A 22,367-nucleotide genomic window follows, 5' to 3' on the forward strand; every position below is an offset into this window, starting at 1 on the left:
AGTTTCCAACATTACGAGCAATCGTACAGTGGGTGGAAGAATTGAGAGATGAAATGCTAAGTGATTGCTGAAAATGAGCCCATTAACTATGGCAGATTTACCTCTCAGGCTATATATTTTGCAGGCTCATCACAACCCTCTGATTAACACTGGGACGAGCAGGGAAGAGGAAGAAATGGGATCAGAATTTCAAAAGATTCCTGTGCTGTACGACATCTCTAACCTGAGGCGAACATTTAGCATGCTGTTCTTATTAGACAGCATTCCTTCAGCTCACATCAAAGACAGACTCTGCAGATATTGTCTCGCAATCGGTCGTACCGAATTACACAGGATTGATGCATTGCTGTACAGCAAAGAGAAATGTGAATGGAATACTTGAAGAAGTATTTGTGAATTTTGTTGAGTATGTGGTGTTACAGTACTGTACTTCCACTGAATTGTATCTTCACGCAAATGTGTTTTACTATTGCTCTTTTATACCTCAGGATAGTTATGTTGCATTTATTTAGCAAGTATATATTTTGCCTCAGATGTTTCTCAAAAAATCCCTTTGGCAAAACTAAAATGAGACAACAATTGACATACACTGAGAGTACAGAGCATTAACATCGCAGTACACATCCTTGTGGATAGCATAGCTCAGACAAAAGGACAAGTTCATATCAAAATCTCTGGCTTTGATATCTTGGGAAATCTGAGCATGGTTTGAAACATCCTCAGGAGAAAAATCTTAGAAGTAGTAGTAGTGTTCCTGTTGCTCAAACAGTAGAGCATAGCTTTAACAATGCCAAGGTCATGGATTCAGTCCCCAGGGTAAGAAAGAAATCGTAAAATGTGTGCCTTGGATAAAAGCATCTGCCAAATGCATAAATATAAGACGTAAGGAAAAGCCTACATTTAATCATATTGCTGTTGAGGATAAACTATTGAGATATTAACGTCTTTTCTATAGGAAAGAAAAACTGTTCCTTTAATAGAAAACAACCACCTAGTCTAATTCTCTTAAATGTCACAGCAGGTCACCGTGTTAATAAGCCACTCCCACTAGTCTCAACAGCTCTACAAATATGCTAAAATTTGCCACATATGTAAACTTCGAATGTACAGGTTCAAAAACTCTGACAAGTATTCAGCATCTTTTAATGATCTATGGACAAATAAAACCCACTGACATGCCCTTTCATTCATAAGTGAAAATTAAGGGCTTCATCTCTTCAGAAACATCATTTGACACTGCAGTAAATCAAATCATTTGGCAATTTCCAGCATTTCATCCGAACTCGAGTCACACTAAACAGTGTGAGTATCCTGGAACAACAGCTGTCACTGGGGCGGTACTTTCAAAAGATACTAATATGGTTAAATAAATGTACAAGGTGTTCCCTCTGAAAGGGTATCACCCTAGTCACAGATGTTGTACCATTTTTTCAGAGAGTTTATCCTTGGCCTACACTGTTCCACAAGTTATAACAGGAATGGACGGTATCTACCAGGGTTTTTATAAAACAGCTTTGCTTGCCTCAAAAACTTCCTCGTCCAGGATTCTGGTGCCGAAGACAGCGATGCCATCTGTGTTAATGATTGAATGGTCACTTCTGCTGAGTGGTTTAGAGATCTTCTTCTTACAGTCCACAATCATTGTAACGGTCTTCTTTTCGATGCTAATAGCCACACGGTGCCACCTGTTGGGGAGGAAATACAACAAACAAGAGCCATGAAGATTGTGATTGTTTAGTTTGTAGCATGAACTATTGTCTGCTTTCACTTGCATGCTAAAATGCATGTTTGGGTCTTTATACATTTACATTTATATAGATAAAAAAAAAAAAACTGCCTGCCATTGAGGGAGGTTTGTGTTAGTACAGGATGTTTCTAAATAAAATATTTTAAAGGAAAAGACAATCAGCACTCTCTCTGTCCATGCACATTTTCTCAACACTGTCTCTCATGTTGACTCAGTTATAAATATTCAAAAGCTGTTTTTGTTTAATACCATTTGTTTTCAATGAAATGAAAAAAGGTCCTTATTACATGAATTGTGAGAATACACCATTGTTTTATCACATGTAAATATCAATGTGGCTAATCAAAAGCACGGAAGCTTACTGCCGTTCTCGTATCCTTTTCAAGTAAATGTTTGCTTTGCTTGATTGGTTGCATATGGCTGAATATTAACATCACACAATTGTCCTACTTTAATTATATCTATATAAATAAATAAATGAATAGGCAGATGGAAAATAGTACCAATAATAAACACAGTGGACTAAACTGGCTATTAGGAAAACTTCATTCGCAAATTGCATAACCAATCCAAACACATTCAACGGCTAGTTGATGAAAACTGTACTACAGCTTGTTAAACACACACACACACACACACACACACACACACACACACACACACACACACACACACACACACACACACACACACACATACTGGTACGGGTGGTTTATAAAGACTTTTCCCCCTAAAAAGTTCCATCCTGGTTTATGGGGACCCACCTTTCCCTTTGTCATAGAGATTAATAATAAATATTAAACTGCTCCTTATGGCATGGGGTAAAAATCTGACTGCTCAGAATTTAATTCTAATGAAACAGTCTGGTAATATGAAGACCTGACAAACTAAAGCACTGTAAGGACAGGGCAGGAGTGGGCGTTTCCTGATTTAATTATGATTTATGAGGACTACCCTGGTTTATCTGGACATCACTCACATACATACACACACACACACCTGACCCTTAATTATGAGGACAACCCCGGTTTATCTGGACATCTCACACATACACACACACACCTAACCCTTAATTATGAGGACTAACCTGGTATAACCTGGACTAACTTTACCCATGAGAGTGCCACATCACTTAAGTTTGTTTCAATACCAGCATATAGAAAAACAAAACAAGAAATTATCAGCAATTGTTCAACCTGGCTTAAACTTTAAGAGAGATTTCAGAAAACTAACCTGAGTTTGTAATGTGAGATTTAGCAGGTGTGAAGTGAGTGAAGAGCAAAGAGAGAAGAAGGAAAGTGAAATACGGAAATATTTTAGCTTTAAAAATTAAGAAATTAAAAAACCAAAAGGAGAGTTTACTATTTAACCATCACTGACAAATGCATTCACCCACAAATATTTTTCATAATTGAACCTTGAATGTCAGTCTTAATTTATTCATTAGATTAAGAAGTTTTGTCTAAAGATAGTTTTGAATAAAGCTAAATATTTCCAGTTGATTGGGTTTGGGTTTTGTTAAAGGTGACCTATAATTCAAAATTGAATTTACCTTGGTATAGTCAAATAACAAGAGTTCAGTGCATGGACATGACATAGAGTGAATCTCAAACTGGACTGTTTTCGCGTTCTCATTTAATTCACGTTTATGAAAAACACCCCTGAAAAACGGTCGGTTCTCCACACAATACCGACTGTGACGCAATAGTCGGGATCATTAATATGTACGCCTCCAAATATTTGCATAATGCCAGGCGGAACTGCCCAGCCGAAGCATGGCAGTTGCTCAGTGTGGATGTACACATGAACACAAAAGTATTTTTTAGCTCCTTTATCTGAGCCTCTGAAGAAACAATGGGTTAATTTTATTTTCTCTGGAAATTTCCAAACATTTCACCGACTGTTTCCTCAACTTGGGCCAATACAGAGCTGGCCTCGGATCGAGCTACCAAGCAACACTTTCTGATACGTAATTGTTCAAGTTCAGACAGGTAATCTTTCTCTCAAAATCGTTCAATACTGTTTATGCATCAGTAAGTCAAGCCAGTGACTAAAATATCAGCTTCACATCGTTTCTTTTAGTAGGATGAAAATAATCGTATTTAAATTGTGAACAAATTATATACAGAAAGAACAATCTTTCCACACAGCGCGAGTTTATCTGGACACTTGCCAAACTCGTTATGAAATCAATGACGCACGTTACTGCACAACGAAGCTCTTACTGTATTTACATCATCGTGTTTGCATTGGTGAAAGCAGAGAGAGAGTGCAGAAACTGCTTTGCAATGATAAGATCTTCACTCTCGCGATCAACACTGTCATCTGCTCAATGCTCATCACGGCAACATTTTATGTGATGGGAATAGATCTAAATACTTTAAAAACATCTCACGATTCGTTAATCTCTATAGCTGTTATAGTAAAAACGTATAATAGCAGTAGTAAAAGTATTCGGGAGAGAGTTTCACATGTAATGCGTAGCTATTTCATATGCAAGCATGTCAGCCAATCACAGCAGTGGCCGCGGTTACACTGAATCCCACAGCAGACACGCCCCTTCAAACAGAGTGTTCAAATCAGAGGCTAAAAGCAGGCTAGGAAAAATGCCATTTATTTCTAAATTATGAATATTTTTTATCTAAAAAACATACTAACATTATAAGGGTAACCCAGGAAACATTATAAAATAATAATAAAAAACATTCAAGGGCACCTTTAATGTAAAAAGAGAAGATTGTTCAAGACTTGTTATTAGTATCTAAATGAACATTCCTGACCATTTGGGTTTAACTGGACATCAGTAACCATATGAATCATGCATACACACACACAACCCTAACTAACCCTTGATTATGGGGACATTTTGGGTTTAACTGGACCTCACTCACACACACTCTCAAACACACACAACCCTAACTAACCCTTGATTATGGGGACATTTTGGGTTTAACTGGACCTCACTCACACACACTCTCAAACACACACAAACACCTAACTAACCCTGGATTATGAGGACATTTTGGGTTTAACTGGACCTCACTCAAACACACACTCTCAAACACACACAAACACCTAACTAACCCTGGATTATGAGGACATTTTGGGTTTAACTGGACCTCACTCACACACACACACACACAACCCTAACTAACCCTTGATTATGGGGACATTTTGGGTTTAACTGGACCTCACTCACACACACTCTCAAACACACACAAACACCTAACTAACCCTTGATTATGAGGACATTTTGGGTTTAACTGGACCTCACTCACACACTCTCAAACACACACAAACACCTAACTAACCCTTGATTATGAGGACATTTTGGGTTTAACTGGACCTCACTCACACACACTCTCAAACACACACAAACACCTAACTAACCCTTGATTATGAGGACATTTTGGGTTTAACTGGACCTCACAAACACACACAAACACCTGACTAACCCTTGATTATGAAGACAAACTGGGTTTAACTGGACCTCACTCACACACTCTCAAACACACACAAACACCTAACTAACCCTTGATTATGAGGACAAACTGGGTTTAAATGGACATCACTATTAACTCCACACATAGCAGGAGTACCTGTATTAGAGTTAACCATACTAAACCAAATCAACTATTCTACATTAAAGAGTGAATTCACAAATTATTGTGCATCTTTTTGCTGCCACTAAACCTGTAAAAGTAATACGCACACCTAAGGAAATAGTGCTACAATGTGCTGTTGCTATATCAACCAACATATACACATGTGGTGCAAAATGAACCTGGTTGGAGAAAATTCAGTGATCAAAGATCAGCAAGTTTTACACTTCATAGAAGACTAGTTAAAGGGCAATTAGATGAAGAAATGCAACTAGACAGCCAATAAAAACTAACAAAATTAAACTGAAAGGGCAATTTTTATTTTGCAAATGGTAAAAAAAGGCTCAACAACTGAGATCTAATAAGGCCATTATTAGAGATGCACAGATTGATCGGCTTGGGACCGGAATTGGCCGATTTTCACGTGATCGGCCGGTCAGTCTGACATATGCCGATTTTATACCGGTCAAACGCACTCGGGCGCAGCATGATTAACATCAGCATCACACGTGCACACGGAACGCACATGTAGAAAACCTCGTGAATTACGGCCGTTTCACACCGCAAGCGTGAGAGGCGCGTATTTTTTTCGGCGTGCATGTTAATCAGTGAATGCATCACACCGGGAGCGGGAGCAGAGCGTCAAGCAGGAGCGTCGCGTGAGCAGCAGTGAAGCGGTTTCGGCACAGAGTCTATTTTTGCTGCGCTGCTCACACTCAATTAAAGTGAAAGCACACTTTTTTTGATGGGCAAAATAAATATGATTTCACACAAAAAGTGCCCAAAATGCACAGAATTTGCATGTCTAGTGTGTTTTAACAAGAACTGGAGTAGGCTATGTCAGAAAAGAAAATGAAGAAGACTCAAAAATATTTATAGAAAATTCACCCATTTAAACTTGTTTTTATTATTCAGTTTGGGTAGAAGTATATGGTGTTTTATAAAAAAAAAAAAATAGAAAATAAATATTTGTGTGTGCTGTAAAGTGGTTAGAAAAAATGAAATCGGAATCTGCTAAAATCGGTATCGGCAGGTCAAACTCGGAAAAATCGGAATCGGCCTAGAAAATTGTAATCGGTGCATCTCTAACCATTATGGGACTAAAGTGCATGAGGGAGTGTGCCTCAAAATGACCTCAGCAACACACTGGAAATAAAACCAAATTAAATTGCCTTCCAGTAAATGCATGTATTTGTACATTTCTTTCAAAACAGTGTTTTAATAAAAGTAAATAAAAGGATGTCTTGAACACTCTTCTGGCCCAACAAAACTTTAGAGAACAAAACCCACAGACATTAAAGGTTGTATCAGCGATTTCAGGCCCAAATATAAATGATCACATTCATCTAATTTTTCCTAACGATCCGCTAGCTGCCCGCTCCATAAGCATGCCGTCCAAAAACCGCGTCTCTGTAGGCAGCCTAGGCTCTGAGATCTGCACACAAAAACAATGGGTTTCACCAACCACTCAAAACCAAAATAAACAGTGTTCCAACCAATCACCGCAAAATCTCAAACCACAACACCCCCACCTTTTGTGTGCAGATCTCAGAGCCTAGGCTGCCTACAGAGACACGGTTTTTGGACGGCATGCTTATGGAGCGGGCAGCTAGCGGATCGTTAGGAAAAATTAGATGAATGTGATCATTTATATTTGGGCCTGAAATCGCTGATACAACCTTTAATGGAAGGCGACACTGATCTCTCGAAGAACTCTAAGAAGATTTCTTTTTCAACATCAAACCTCGGTTCCTCACGAAATCCCTTATATTTTGGGCCATTCTTTCTCTCAGAACAGGGTCCTCTGCAGTCTTGCACTGCTCACACTCTGCCTTTGTTGCAAGGTGTCCCTTAGAAATATGGACTCTGAAATGTTTCATGACAGCATTCACTTCATTTGGGCTCCATGGCCTTTTCGCAATTCTCCTCAATTTGGTCCCTGTAAAACAAACAAACAAACAAACAAACATATACATACACATATGTATACCTATACACCTATATGTATATACATGGAATAACTTTAATATAACCAAATGTTTAAATACCTCTGGAGTTCTCAGTTTCATCCTGATTCATTTGGCTTTTTCCTGAGGGGTAAAAAGCAAGAATTAAAATGTATTCCAGCCCTACGATCCAAACAGTTTCGGACCATGTGAAATATCAGCAGATAAGCACACAGGGAAAACTAGTCTCTGGTCCTGTGTAACATGAAAAGGACCACTTTACACTGAATTACTGTGGAAGATAAAAAATAAAATCAACATGTATCCTTTTTCTCAAATAAATATCTAAAATATATGCGCATGCACATACCTGTGGAGCTGTCAGCCTCACCCAGGCCCATTTTTGTTTTTTTTCTAAGGGAAAAAAAGCAACACACTATTCATCTTCTCTACACAGCAAACAGGTATATATAATATATATATAATTATTATTATTATTATTATTATGTAAATATGAGGGCTCTGAACCAGTTCAAAGAATGAAAACAAAAACTGGGGAAAAACCAGAAACGATTACTTGAAATGACCATTAACTGGTTAATAATGGTGTTTTTTTTCTTCTTTTTTCTGTTTAAAGGGTAATTCCACCGGTTGAGACATGAATATGTATTGAAAGTGGGTCATATATGTAGTAGAATAGTAGCATACATTTCTAATTTGGGTCCTTCTTGGCCGATAAAAGGCAGAAAATGACTTTTTAGTGCTTGTGGATTGTAGACAACAATCCCCATAGTGCATTGCAATGCTCAGCTCCGCAGGCCACTCCCACTACCTACCGCCTGGAAATCATTTCACACAATTTCTAGTGAAGAGTTACTTTGTGAACTAATTATTTGCTTTATCATGCTCGTTAGCTGAGATAGCTTATACCTGCGTGCATGAAGTTGTCTGGACTAGTGTTCTTCCACAGCTTTCTCAGTCATTTTTACCGTCCGTTTTTCACTATCTTGTTCATCCATAACGAGCGAATGTTTACACACTTTATTAGTGCAAATATCAAAACCGTAGGGTGAGCTTAACACACACACACTGCGTTCCACTTTTATTTATTTATTTCTCACACAGCGGCGCGCGCCATAGTCCTCTAGGTTTCGATTAACGATCCACAGCACAGCAAGGAAAGCTACGACTTAGTTTCACCGTGAAAGTTTCCTCCTTCCGGCTTTTATCTCGATATCGTACAGTAGAAATTGGCACCGCTGGAATGAAAAAGTTTCTGCCGGTGAAATCAAACGCACGGCACTGATCAGTGATGTGTCTGTTAGCGCATTAGGTCCAACCCCCTATGGGCGGGTTTGAAAGGGTGGGAACTAGAGCTTGTAGTCTTTACAGAAATCCCCCCCTCTTACACTTCCTCCTACAATGACGTAAAATGACGATTTTAGGAGGAAGTGAAAAGGGTAAATAGCGGATTTCTCTCGTCTCAGGGGAAAATGAGAGAGTGTTGCACGACCATTCAATAGTATGACTGGGTTTCTAACAATGATGCAGATACTGACATTTGCATGTAAGGCCAAGCCATTTTCGACTTGACACAGGTCCACTGCAATCTTCACAAGAATCCAAACTGGAGATAACAGCACTGTGAACTTCATGGTGGCACTATAACAAAAATTATTTATTAAATCAACATATATTGAACATAGCACAACTTTCATTCCAGAGTGTGGTGTGAATGGGCCTTAACAGTTTACGTCTCTGTGACTGAAAGTCACAAAGCATATCCAGATTGAAAAGTGTGCATATTGGGTCTACAGCTTACCCACAATAAAGAAGCAGCCGACACATACCCAAAGCAACATCTTTTCCTCAAACCCTAACCCTGACATGATGGTCCTCGTAGTGGAGAACTGTCCTTATATTTCAGGTCAGTGTCATGCCCATCCCCCAACGCACGAGTTATGAAAATGAATGAACCGATTCCATTTTACACAAAGGAACAAATATTATCCAACAGATTGACTTAATTTATATCAATCTGTATAATAATTCCAATCATAATTTCAAAAGCAGTTATGTTAAAAAAAATAGAAAAAAAAAACTTCATGGGGTTCCATATAGGCTACAGAAAGAGTTTTTAAAAACATGGTTGTGTAACAAGGTGCGATTTGCTGGTGGGGGATTTCCCCCCTCCACAGTAATCAATGCTATAGCCTAATTTACCAATAGACCATATCACATATATTATATATTTTTAAAAATATGCAACACGCACGTTTAAACAACAAACGATACAATCTGAACTGGCGCTTCTGCTCCTGTATTGAGAGATAACATGCAGCGCGTTTCAGCTACGATCCTGGTTCCAGTGGCCTTAATACATTCACGGCTTTTCAGAATGTCACAAAGCGTTTTGAGATGTTTTTGAACGAAATATTGATTGTTTATAATTAAGTGTTTTGGCACACCGAGTGGCGCTACGTTGCACACATTGTTCTAAAATTGGGTTTTATTCTGGCATGTTGAACTAGAGTTCGACAAACGCGGCGGCACTTTCACTTGAATTAATTTTTTTCTCATTACAGCTAAAAGAACTTAAAAGGCTAGCCTACTCCGTAATTTTTGGTCATACAGATAAGATATCATCTTTTTTTAAACTGTAAAAGGTCTACAATATGCTAACGATAAAACGTTTTCTCGCTCATGTGAACGAACACACTGGAGAAACAAACGTTTGGTCATTTCACAAAGAGTAAAATCATGGCCGAGTGGAAGAACTTACGGTTCGATCATTTAGATGACACGGGTTCAAATCCCAAACAAACTTGGTACTTTTGTAAATTTTATATTAGCCTATTAATGCATTTTATATCCGATTATTAATGCAGAGAGATTTGTCTAGTTCTAAAACTCTGTTACACCATATAGTTTTTGCTTATATTTATAAAATAAAATTGCCAAGCATTTCCATTTTACACTGGAACAAATAGTATCCAACAGAATGACTTTACATCTGTATAATAATACCAATCGTAATTTATAAATAGCTATAGCCTATATAAATTTTTGGGATTCCCTATAGGTTATAGGCTACTTCACCAATATACCATATACAATATATAAAATAGAGATATGCAACAGGCACGTTTAAACGACAAACAATAAAATCAAAACCAGCGTTTCAGTTGTTCATTAGTTCCAGTGGCCTTAATGTAGGCCCTATGCACGGCTTTTCCAAAAGGTCACAAAGCGTTTTGAGATTATTTTGAATGAAATATTGAAGTTTATAATTAAGTGTTTTGGCACACCACGCCGAGTGGCGCTATTGTTCTAAAGTCGGGTTTTATTCTCGCATGTTGAATTAGAGTTCGACAAACGCGGCGGCGCGTTCATTTGGATTTATTTTTCTCATAACAGCTAAAATAGCTTAATAGGCTACTCCGTATTTTTTGCCTACATCGTTCAAAACTGTAAACTTCTATTCATATTAGGCTAACAACATTTTAGCTGTCGTCTCGTCTCTGTCTCCGGGAACTGCGCGTCACAAAAATGAACCGAAAACCACTTGCCTCAGCTCAGTCACGATAAGAAATCGGCTATGTCTAAAGCCTTTAATTGTCTAAATATTTAATAAATGTTATCTGATTATGTAATCCATCTGAAACTGAGAGGTACAGATGATCTACTCAAACATGTTTAGCTATGATGTGAGCGCTTCCCAACGAGGAAAGGACAAGGGGGAAAATCTCGCTCTAATTAAATGTAGGCTAAATCGCCCTGAATTAAAATGTAAAAGCAGATCAAATAATTTTTGTCGAAATGTTGCTATATTGTTTCATTTAAGTTCATAATTATTCTATAAATGTTATTTAGTTTAACAGCAGCACAACGAAGCACTGTGGTTCGAGGTTTATTTGAATAAAAAAGAACAACTTATTGAAATTGAATGAATTATTGAAATGAAATATTTAGTAATTATGTTTCATGACAGAAATATCACTACATGTAGCTTACATTATTTAATTCCTTCATTATCAACACTTTAATAGTCTAATGCTAGAATAGCGGTTTAAGTGTGAATTGCGACTTCTTTTTGTTGTAAGTCAGTCTCAGAGAGCCTGTGGGGGGGTTGGAGGGACAGTGGCTTTATCGGCACAATAGGTGTTAATGTTCCTCTTTCATATGGAGATGTCGGATAGCCAGCCTGCAGGCAAAGGCTAAATTCTTATAAATCTCCCGGTGTGTCCAAATGTAGGCCCTATATCTTATTAAATGATAAATATTGTAGTTTATTTTTTGTATTTAAAGTTTTCACACAAAATTTCAATTAAAGTGTTCAATCCAGTTGTTTCAACTGGTTTTGTAGAGTTTTAGAGTTTTAGAATGTTTGAGCACTGTGTATGATTGTCAACAATCTGGCATTATCTAAACATTAATTGTTGACTAAACACATTCATGCCACAGCAGATACAGAGCTCTTTAATTCGCGATCAACCTCGTTTTATTGTAAGGTGAATTCAACAAGGCATGCTTTGTCTTTGAAGCAACAAAGGCTAAATAATTTGTTACAGTTTTTTTTTTTTGGAGGGAGGGAGGGAGACAAAATAAACTTGCTAAAAAGAGATCCAGCGCGAGAGACAGGCAAAGAAAAACGCATGTTCTTAATTTATGTGGCTTTGGACTATTTTCGTTTTGTACTGTTTTAATTGTTTAATTTAGCTGAAATTCCTTTGACAATACAAATTTAAAATGTTGCAAGAATAAGATTCTGTGTTTCTTACATTCTTCAAAATTTGCGATGGGTTTCAAACTTAATTAATTGTAGTGTTCTTTTACATTTTCATTTGTTTTTATATTGAAAGTAATACTATTTAGTTAGTCTGTCAAGTCAACAAAATCAGTCTTTTCTGATTTGTTCAATGTATGGATCTGTTTTGAAAAATTTCTCCCGTTGCTATGGCCAGGTATCACTGTCAGTCAACTCAATTTCGTGAATGATTCACAAAACAATAATTTAGCAGATTAAAGACGAGCTTCATTATTTTCATTTTCTGACGCGATCAGCTTTCTTTTTTTATTTATTTTCATTTCTCTCATCAGTTTTGTCCTGCAGCGGACATGGAATGTAGCAAATTTACGTTAATGTGGCATTGATAATTAAACAAAACGCTTGACATTAAATAAATAAACAGTTAATGAACTCGCTAATAAACAGTTACCTATTTAAGCATCAAGAACGGTAAAACATAAAGTCGGCCAACATTGAGATGAGTTGGCTACATTGAGATTCGATCTCGGATCGCTTGAAGCTCCGTGAGGCTCATGTTGTTGCGTTAACCACTGAGCTACCGTCTGAACGCTATTAAATTACGTCTTATGCTCTTCCAGACCCTCATTGATAGCCTAATATATTTCTGTTGCAATGTTTTATGTTGTAATGTTTTCACTATTTATTCAATTTAATTTCAGTATTGCGATTATGAATTCGTTTAACTACAATGTTTCACTTGAATTCATCTGTTACCAGCTTTCAATCGCTCTGAATGAGTCGCGGCGCGGCGGTAGATTACGCAATAGAGAGAATAAACTGACACCTTGATTGTAGCGCCTCTTAGCGGTAAAAGGCAGCAAATACACATCCGAATTTTACCGCCGCGGGGGCGGCGGCGGTAAAAGTATTATTCTTGAGTACCAACTGTACCCAAAGCAACATCTTTTCCACAAACCCTAACCCTGACATGATGGTCCTCGTAGTGGAGAACTGTCCTTATATTTCAGGTCAGTGTCATGCCCATCCCCCAACGCACGAGTTATGAAAATGTATGAACCGAGCAATGTACATTTTACTCGAATTTGAGACGTCACAACAGCGTCTTTAAGACGACAGTCCACGTCAACCAGTCTAGCATGATGCCCAACCATCCTACACTTAACATTGCCTGTGTCAAAGAGAAGAAAACAATGAAGGAACATGCGCTCACTTACTTTCTGTTTCACTGATGAGGAAGGATTCACACTGCATTCAGTCACAGCCACTGATGTCTCGTCACACAATTCCTGTAATTATGAGAAAGACAGGTACAACACTGAGGCAAGGATGCTTGCCAATCGGTCACCGCAACTAATTCTAGTATCAACCAAAGACTAAATATCTAGTGTCCCTTTCATGGCTCCGTCATGCACAAAGCAGACGTGCAGAATTTTTTTTAATAATCTGCATCATATAAAAAACTAACATTCATGAAATACAGAACATGGTTGACTTTCAGTGATAAAGTCTTTAAGAGACTCACCCTTAAACGCGAAGGCCAAGAGGAATCCCCATAGTTGTATGTGACCTCCTCATCTGGAAAGATATGTCTTATACTAAACAGACACAGGTGTGGCCTTCCGTCAACAATGATTGTCTTGACTTTGCAATTTGGATTTTTGTCATCATCATTCCTCCACCGTCCTCTTTTGTTGCATCTATGCTGTGATAAAAATAGTGCAGTAAGAAACTTAAAACATAGACACACACTGAAACATACGGTTCTAACTGAACATTTGGGTTAGGCTAACCTTGGCCTATTTAACCTATATTCAAATACACATTGTGAAAGTTAACTTGACTTCCTAAGAATTTAATAGGTCAGATGATCCACTTAAGGTAAAAAAAATAATACCCCAGTTGAACAATAACCATGTTATTGATTATCACTAACTAATAAGTTCCTAATGTTATGAGAACCCTAGCAAATCTGCTATTGTAATAGTGCGGCACGATTAATCTTATCGCAATCGTAATCGCGATGTCAAGCCTGTGCGATTATATGGCGCAAAATGCTGCGATTTTATGTAAAATAAACAATGGGCTGTTAACGCAATTAACGCAGCATCTGTTATTATTTGTCATCCTTTGGCTAGTGTTACATGATAATGCTCTCATGCGATTGCTTAAAACCATTCATGCGAGACAAGTCAAAAGAGAGCGCGCTGAATGTCCGACTGTGACTCACAGAAAGACACGCGCCAGAATACAGTTCTCTTTCGCTCTTGAACGAACAACAACACACACAATTATGCCAAAATGTCGTTTGTCGAGTATCTTCATAACATAAGAGCAGTCTTATGATGGACGTATAGAGTTGTGAGAGGATGAGGCGCATGTGAGATCCGTGTCTCTGTCAGCAGCGGCTGCTCTTAAAGGGCCGGCAGCCAAAGCTTTCTGTCAGTAAAGTTAATCAAAGAACAAAGGGGACAGAGAAAATTACTCACTGCTCTTGACTAAAGAACTTATGTAGCTTTAATAAGGATTAGTCTATTTATTATTTATGCAGCGCAGAGTCGCAGACTGTTTGATAACTTTATTAAATTTCTGCATACCTGTTAGACAGGAAGGGCACAGGTAAATATGACATGTCATTTATAATGGGTTTATGTGAGGATTATTTGAAGGTCACTTAAATTAAAAGCTGTTATATTTTTTGACGTCTAATAAATGTTTTTTAAAAAATTATAGCTTTCAATTGTAATGATGGAATCACTGTAATGTTGGATGGCTATAATTAATGTTTTAAATGGGGGTGGATTAATTTTTATCCAGACATCAATGGCTTAGATGTTATCAATCATTTAGTTGTTGTTGCTAGTTTGAGTTGAGAAATACACATTTCAGAATTATCACTAATCTGTGTGTGCATTTTGCTTTAGAACCAAGCAAGTTGACTCATGAAACCATTTGTTTATTATATCGCAATCGCATATTCCAATTGCAATATTGACCTCAATAATCACAATGACATTTTCCCCAAATCGTGCAGCCCTATATTGTAATAATAATAGTAATAATAATAAATCATAATTATAACTGTTTTTATTAGAATGACATGCAACTAGTTTGCTCTGAATATGAACCAAAAATAAATAAACCAAAAAAGAAACAGCCAGCTTACCAATAACGTGTTCCATTCCATGTGAAGTCAAACAAGTAGTTGCCTTGAACATCTTTAACATGTTTACTTTGAGAGAGAATCCCACGGTATTCAACAACAAAGGTGGATGGTTCAATGTGCTCAAGTGCAAACACACCTCTCCCTGAAAGGGCAAAATAATATATAATAATACAAATAAAACATGAATCCAAGTGCACCTATATGTTACACAGCTAACCAACCTATCCTTTTAAAGAGTTAAATCCTGTAAAACTGTGTAACGTAATATGAGGTGCAGGAAATAAAAAAAATAATCAAGCATTGGTTTTCACTGCGATATAGCCTACTAGTTGATTTTGGTTACACTATTCTCTGTATACATAGTTTTATGTATTTATTTTAAAATAATAATTATAAAAAAATTGTTTAAAGTTTTTTTTTTCATCTCTTAACCTTTATGAAAATGAGCGGCTTACCCAAGGGTAAAATGTGTGAATGTGAAAGATCATGTCCAGACTGCCAGCAATAGGCCTACTTTTCATTCTTACAAGTGCATGCCTACTTTATGATTTGATTTGCCTGCAGTCTGAACATAGTCAAATTGCCTTGTGGTGTTTGTCGTCCCTCAATGAAGGCTTTGTCTTTGCCCGACAATATGTGTTCTTTTGCATCCTGCTCAGGTTTTATTCTCTTCTTTCTTAACATGTTGACTGAAAACATTCCAGACAACATAATTAGTATGTATTTATAAATATATATATATATATATATATATATATATATATATATAGATAGATAGATAGATAGATAGATAGATAGATAGATAGATAGATAGATAGATAGATAGATAGATAGATATGCTTTATATACAGTACATTATTGTCAGACTGTAGACTATATCAATAAATACAACATTTTACACAGAAATAGTTGATCAGTGAGGTTTTGAGGCTTGTTACTTTTGATAAGAAACAGTCTCCGATTTCAAATTTAGTCCATTTTATCACTCTTTAATGTGGCGCCTCAGATCAAATGAAGCTAAACTCGTTACTTAGAAAAATTAACTATAGAGAGAAAGTTTTAGAAAATGTTACATGTATTACACCTGATTTACATTAAAATAATAAATGTAAAATCGAATTGGAAATAGAATCGAAAGCACGTGAATTAAAATTGAATGGAATCATAAAATGTCTGCTAATATCCAGCCCTAAAATGAATCAACCAGATAATTTTGGCAAGTCATTCTAATGACAGTAACGTTACATTAATGAAAGTATACTTTTACATTAGTCTCGTTTCTGTTTATTTAATATATTTCTGTATCTTACTGTATTAAACTGTAAATTCATCCACTCAACTTTACCAGTCATCATGATGACAACATAGATTTGATTTATTTCAAAATGTAAATTAATTCTCTCAAGCATCCATGGAGATGTATCTTTCATCAACTAATACTAATACTAGTATCCAACTGCTTATGGATTTATATTAGCTACGTTTAGTGGCCACGTTTAAAGTAATGTAACTAACGTTATTAAAAACTGTCTGACTCATGACACTTAACTCCATAAAGGTAGAATATATAAATAAACGCACTTACCTTCCTCGTGATAAAGTGAAAATCTCCCACTATAGCTCGTCAACTTCGCTCGAATTCTGCTAATTAATCTTTCATGATGATGATTAATCTTCTGATTAATCACACGGTCACACCACACGTCTGCGATAGAAGATCAGAGGCGCAGGCGCGCTGACTTTGACGGATGTGAAATGCAGCCAATCACTGACGAGGATTCCAGCAGCCAATCACTGACGAGGATTCCAGCAGCCAATCACTGACGAGGATTCCAGCGTTCCACCAATGAATCGCGCTTGGGCGTGGTCTGGGTGTATGAAATGTGTATGATACTGCAGTAGCGTCGAATTTCCCATAGAGGGAGATTATACACTCTGAGCATACTCTGGCACACACTGAAAAACGGGTACAACGGATTTATAAGGACATATTGAGAAAAAGCGGGAGGTGGTTAGGCGCAGCCTGATAAGCCTTTCTACACTGCTCGACTTATGAGGACACTAGTGCTGTCCTCGTAGTTACGGTATGTCCTCATAGAGTCGGTATGTATCCATGGTTTTTGTCCTCATAATCCGGTCGCACCAACGCACACACACACACACACACGCTAAGGCCCATTAATAAACACTTATGAAAAAATACAAATAAAGAGTCAACTTGCTTTCCATCTGCGAGGTTGATTGCACGGAAAAGGGGGTAATCCTCAGGAGCGGGTTTCCCATGCTGATCCTCATACAGGAAGATCGGCGAGCGGCCCACCTCCACACCCAGCTGCTGGATGCCCTGCTCGTTGTATACCGACAAAAGGAAGGACTGTATTCCTGCCTTTGGCTTGATAGTCATAAGGATGGAGAAATCCTGAGGGAATACTCCTCCTGAAGATACAGGAAAGACATTGTGGGTTAAACATCAGCTGTTATTGATGATTCATATGCTTGTCTTCCTTTCTGTTGCAGAGATGAGCTAAGACTATCAGACAGTGTAGTGTGATCTAAACAGGCCTTGTAATCTGCAATGGCCCTTTTACAACAACCCCTACCCAAGATCGTTTGTTGAGGGTAGTTTAACGAAGTATGAAACAGTTTGTCTTTTCTGTTGGCATGTTAACTTTACAAGGTGTCAGGTCACATCACAGATTTACAATCAAATGGGTTGTATGAGCAATAGGGTGGAAATAAATCGCAAACTATCTATAGCTATCTGAAGTGCTGTTCTCGTTGCCAAACTTGAGGGATATTTTTTTTTTCTTGCCAACATACTATTTAGCTGAAATTTCCAGTCCTAAAACCATAGGGTTTGGAGGCCATTTTATTTCAGCCAAAAATCACAAAAAAAGAATTGTTAATTTAATCTCCTGCTATTTTGTGCCTCAGTTACCCTTTGTGGTCTGGCCAATTTGGAAGATACCCAACACACAGAGAACAGAGGGTCCAACTTAATAGGACTAAACTTGTAAATGTATATGATGTTGTTGTTATAAACTGAGAAAATAATGAGATATTTTCAACATCCCATTAGTAAAAACTTTACTCAAAACTGTGCTTACCATGCAGGGGACATATGGCACATTGTTTTTTTATTGATTATTACTATGTCAAATAGCCATCATTTTAATAAGTAATAGTTCATCATCTCTGTTACTCTACAAACAACATACAGTACTAGCCTCTGTTATAGGGCTAAGGCTACAGTTAGCACCAGTTAGCAGCAGTTTAGATCTTTTCACTTATTCTTTGTTTAGCTAGTCATGGATGATTAGCAAGAAACACTCTGGTCAAAACCAACCCAGGCTCATTGGGAAAATGTGCCAGCGGCAAAATTTCTGCGATATGATATTACGTTACTTTTTTGCAAATTACAAGAAACTTTCAAACACTTTTTGGCTATGTTTTATTATATTGGTTGGGAAATGAAATATCTGGTGAATGTTGCTAAAATGTTCATGCTCTATGGCATTTGAAAATAATGTACCATCTACACTAAACCCAACCCTAAACCTAACTGAAAGTATTAACAAGGGTAAATGTAAGATAAGACACATTTGCTAAAGCAACTGTGCCATTTTAGCTTCTTTTTACTTTAGCTCTTTTAGTGGACTGAGCACATCTTTGGTGTTTTACTGCCGCTTGTATTCATTTCAACTGGAAAATGCAGTGAATCGAATGTCACTGAAGAAAACTGCTTTTAAAAATAAGGCCAAATTCTAACAGTAACATTCTGTTTTCCATTAAAACAGTAATGTGCTGTAGAAAACAATGTATTTTGGGCATGTGGGCAATATTCTTCACGGTAAGCAACTGCTGTTAATTTACAGCCCATTTTCAACACTAATCTACTGTATTACGGTTTTGTACTGTAGTACACAATGCATTGTGGGCTAGTGCAATTTTGAAGCAATAGAATAATGGCGCTGAACGGGTGTTTCACAGGAGTTTGAGTTCAAGTCTCCTATCCGTGTTCGAGGCGCTTATGACAGGAACAGGCCTATGTGTGGAAAATAGAAGAAAAATAATCAAAGAGGAGAGGAGAGGAGAGGAGAGGAGAGGAGAGGGAACTTTGAAACTGACTGCAGCGAGGACCGCGTTCTTTTAAAACTGGACCCGTGACTGTGTCGAGCGGGAAGAACTGACACTGAAAAAGTGGTGCCTGAAACTAACTTGTGTTTTGAACATTTGATACTTCAAATCCCTAGAAAGTACTTTGAAAATGACTACAGTGAGGAGCACTGGAAGTTTTGTTTGGAGTGTTTTCTCTCACATCCAAATCACTCGAACGGTACGATGAGCTGGAACTGAACAAGCCGGAATAGTGCTTGAGAGTGAAGTGAGTGATTATAAACGCATAAGGGTAAAATCCTGTCGATTCACTATAATTTATTCCCAAATTTCAGTGTTTATTAAGGCTTTCAGACTGTATATTTCTTGGTGGCACTCAGCCTGATTGGCGGGCGCCGGGCGGGAGAAAAAAATTAACGAAATAACTGGTAAAATTTGTTCTTAAACATTATTGATTATTAAACTTTTAAAACACAATTTCGTACACAATTTTTTGTATTCGTGTCTGCACTTTTTCTTACAAATGCTCACATTGCTTTTACAATTTTTTTTGTACATTTTTGGTGTTCTTGCTTATAAATACATGTTCACCTTTGTATTAGCCTATTACTGTTGCCTGTGTTTCTACTGTAGTAATTTTATGTGATTTTAATTTCCAACCTATTTTGGGGTTCCCTTTTTGACATAGAGCTGTGTTGCCAAAATGACCCAAATTGGGTTGTTTTTACCTCCCATTTTTTAGATTGAAATAATCACAGAAATGTACTGCATGTTTTTTTTACAGTAAATTATTAAATATAAATTATAAAGTATTAATACCATAGAATTACAGTATATTGCTGGCAACTCTGCTGCCAGTATTTTACTGTAGAATAAAATAAAAATACTGGAAAATACTGTATTTATTTTTTTATGGTAATAAGCTGTAGAGTAATTTCACAGTATTCATACGTTAGAATTACAGTAGACTGCTGGTGACTCTGCTGCCAGTATTTACCGTTATTTTACAGATACATTTTATCAGCCTATGTTGTCAAAACAGTAGCCAAAGAGCTTTCTCTCTTTCTTAATCGACTCTTCCTTAGAACAATAAATATCCCTTTAATTCCTTCATCAAGGTCTGGACATCAGACTTCTGCATTGTAAACAGTCCAAATGCATTTAACTGAGACGGTCAAGCTACATTATGTACTTCCTGTTGGATGCATTTCAAAGAGAAAAAATAAACAACTTAAAATATCATTTTGCAAGAGAAAACCAATTACATTTGATTCACAGCCTTGCCCAACCAGAACAGTTACTCTATTTAAAAGTAAGAGATGAGAGTACAGCTTAGCATAAATCATGTACCTGGGAAGAGCTGCTTGGTTGGGGAGCTGAGTTGAGCTTGTTTGTCCACTCGGTAGGCCACATCTGGTTTGGATCCTCTTCGGATGGTGCAGAAGCCTTGTGTTTTCTTCACTCCTTCAGGTGAACTTTTAAAGTCTAAGACCTTGAGCACATCCACGGGTTCAGCTGTGAGGTAGAACGTTGAGTGCTATGATCAAAGCGTTTGTCGTTTTCGTAATTTCATTGGTATACAAACATTATTAGCATCAGTAGCTTTGAAACATCAAACCAAAACAATATTGCTAACACTTTACAATAAGGTTCATTAGTTAACATTCGTTAGCATGACCTAATAATGAACTGCACTTATACAGCATTTTTAATCTTTGTAAATGTTAATTTCAACATGTATTAATACACTATTAAAATCTTAACATTAGTTAATGCAATGTGAACTAACATGAACAAACTAACGTTAACAAAGATTAACAAATACAGTAACAAATGTATTGCTCATGGTTATTTCATGTTACCTAATGAACCTTATTGTAAAGTGTTACTACATTATTTGTACAGTTATTTCCATTTGTTTTTCTAATATAACTGAAGGCATAATTCTGTTGGCAAATGTCTGGATGAGAAATGAGGAAAAGTCTACAGCAACAATAACGCTTTAGTGTCTGTCAATGGATACAAAAATATTACAAAAACAACGTGGGAAAGATTAAGCCGCACTATCCAAAGATACGTTTAAATTGTCACAGATGGGGGGGGGGGGGGGGGGGGGTCTCGGTTCGCGTCGGTGACTGACAAATAGGACCAACGTGACGTCTAGAGTGACCGACTGAAAGGGAACTACTGTTCTCAGTTAAAAACATCCATTTATTTTTCACAATTGCTTCCAAGTACAGTTGGGTTATTATGTAATTTTATTACACTTTCCAAGTTTAAAAACAAGAAGCCAGTTTCAATACATATTGTTAACCTCAATTAGACTGCTTTCCCTTATGCAACAGGCTTACTTATCCTTATCCTGCCTTGAATTATGACCACAGTGTGGAGTCAGCATATCTACAGTCAATTATCGTTCAACAAGTGAGGACATTTATGGGCCACATCTTGCCATTTGTTGATATGAACAAACAAATTCCCATCAAATTCCCCCCTCGGTGCCACACGTGTCATTTCGCAACAAAGCTAACTCTGACTGACACTTTTACTGTACATAATTCCCTGCCATTGCATGTGCTGTGACCGTCAATGAAGCAATTGTACTTTTAAAAGGAACCCAAGCAGAACAGCAGTAAAGATGTGAAGAAGTATCCAGTAGGGATAATTGACCCCCCTACATGCAGATCCATTTACAAAGCCAAACATTCCAGGAGTTAAAGTCACTGGTGCTGGTCAATGCTCCTCTACGGTTATGGCAGCTCAGCACGACCCAAACTTTACAAGCAGTTCAACTCCACCAATATGTCAGGTACTACACTTTATTATGTTGCTACTGCCAATGTCAAATATGAAAGGTTCTGGTTTCGCTCAGCCTGCACCCCACAAATGGCCAATTTCTAATGATCCTTAACAAATCTATACTAATGCTTAAACAGGCTGAGAGATTTATGATATGATTAATATGGCAATTTAGAGGCTGGTACTGTAAAGTGGACTCTGAGCAGCACTGAAATGTCACACT

At 37.3% G+C, this 22,367-nt stretch overlaps 1 protein-coding gene and 1 long non-coding RNA gene across 2 annotated transcripts in view; both read right to left on the reverse strand.

The window, feature by feature from the left end:
• col11a1b (collagen, type XI, alpha 1b) overlaps positions 1 to 22,367 on the reverse strand; it is a 116,529-nt gene that overhangs the window by 89,694 nt on the left and 4,468 nt on the right. Inside the window, exons 2-4 of the mRNA XM_056256992.1 lie at positions 20,696 to 20,860; positions 17,452 to 17,665; positions 1,523 to 1,685 (exon numbers count right to left, since the gene is read on the reverse strand). Of these exons, the coding sequence (XP_056112967.1) occupies positions 1,523 to 1,685; positions 17,452 to 17,665; positions 20,696 to 20,860 (542 nt within the window). The remainder of the gene's footprint in view (positions 1 to 1,522; positions 1,686 to 17,451; positions 17,666 to 20,695; positions 20,861 to 22,367) is intronic.
• On the reverse strand, positions 7,218 to 13,358 carry LOC130089596 (uncharacterized). Its single transcript, XR_008807591.1, has 3 exons — positions 13,281 to 13,358; positions 7,398 to 7,439; positions 7,218 to 7,288 (listed from the first exon to the last, which is right to left on the reverse strand). It is a non-coding gene; the product is annotated as an uncharacterized LOC130089596 (long non-coding RNA).

Source organism: Rhinichthys klamathensis, unplaced genomic scaffold, assembly GCF_029890125.1.
Source record: "Rhinichthys klamathensis goyatoka isolate OS25496 unplaced genomic scaffold, OSU_Roscu_1.1 h1tg000134l_1, whole genome shotgun sequence".
NCBI lineage: Eukaryota > Metazoa > Chordata > Actinopteri > Cypriniformes > Leuciscidae > Rhinichthys > Rhinichthys klamathensis.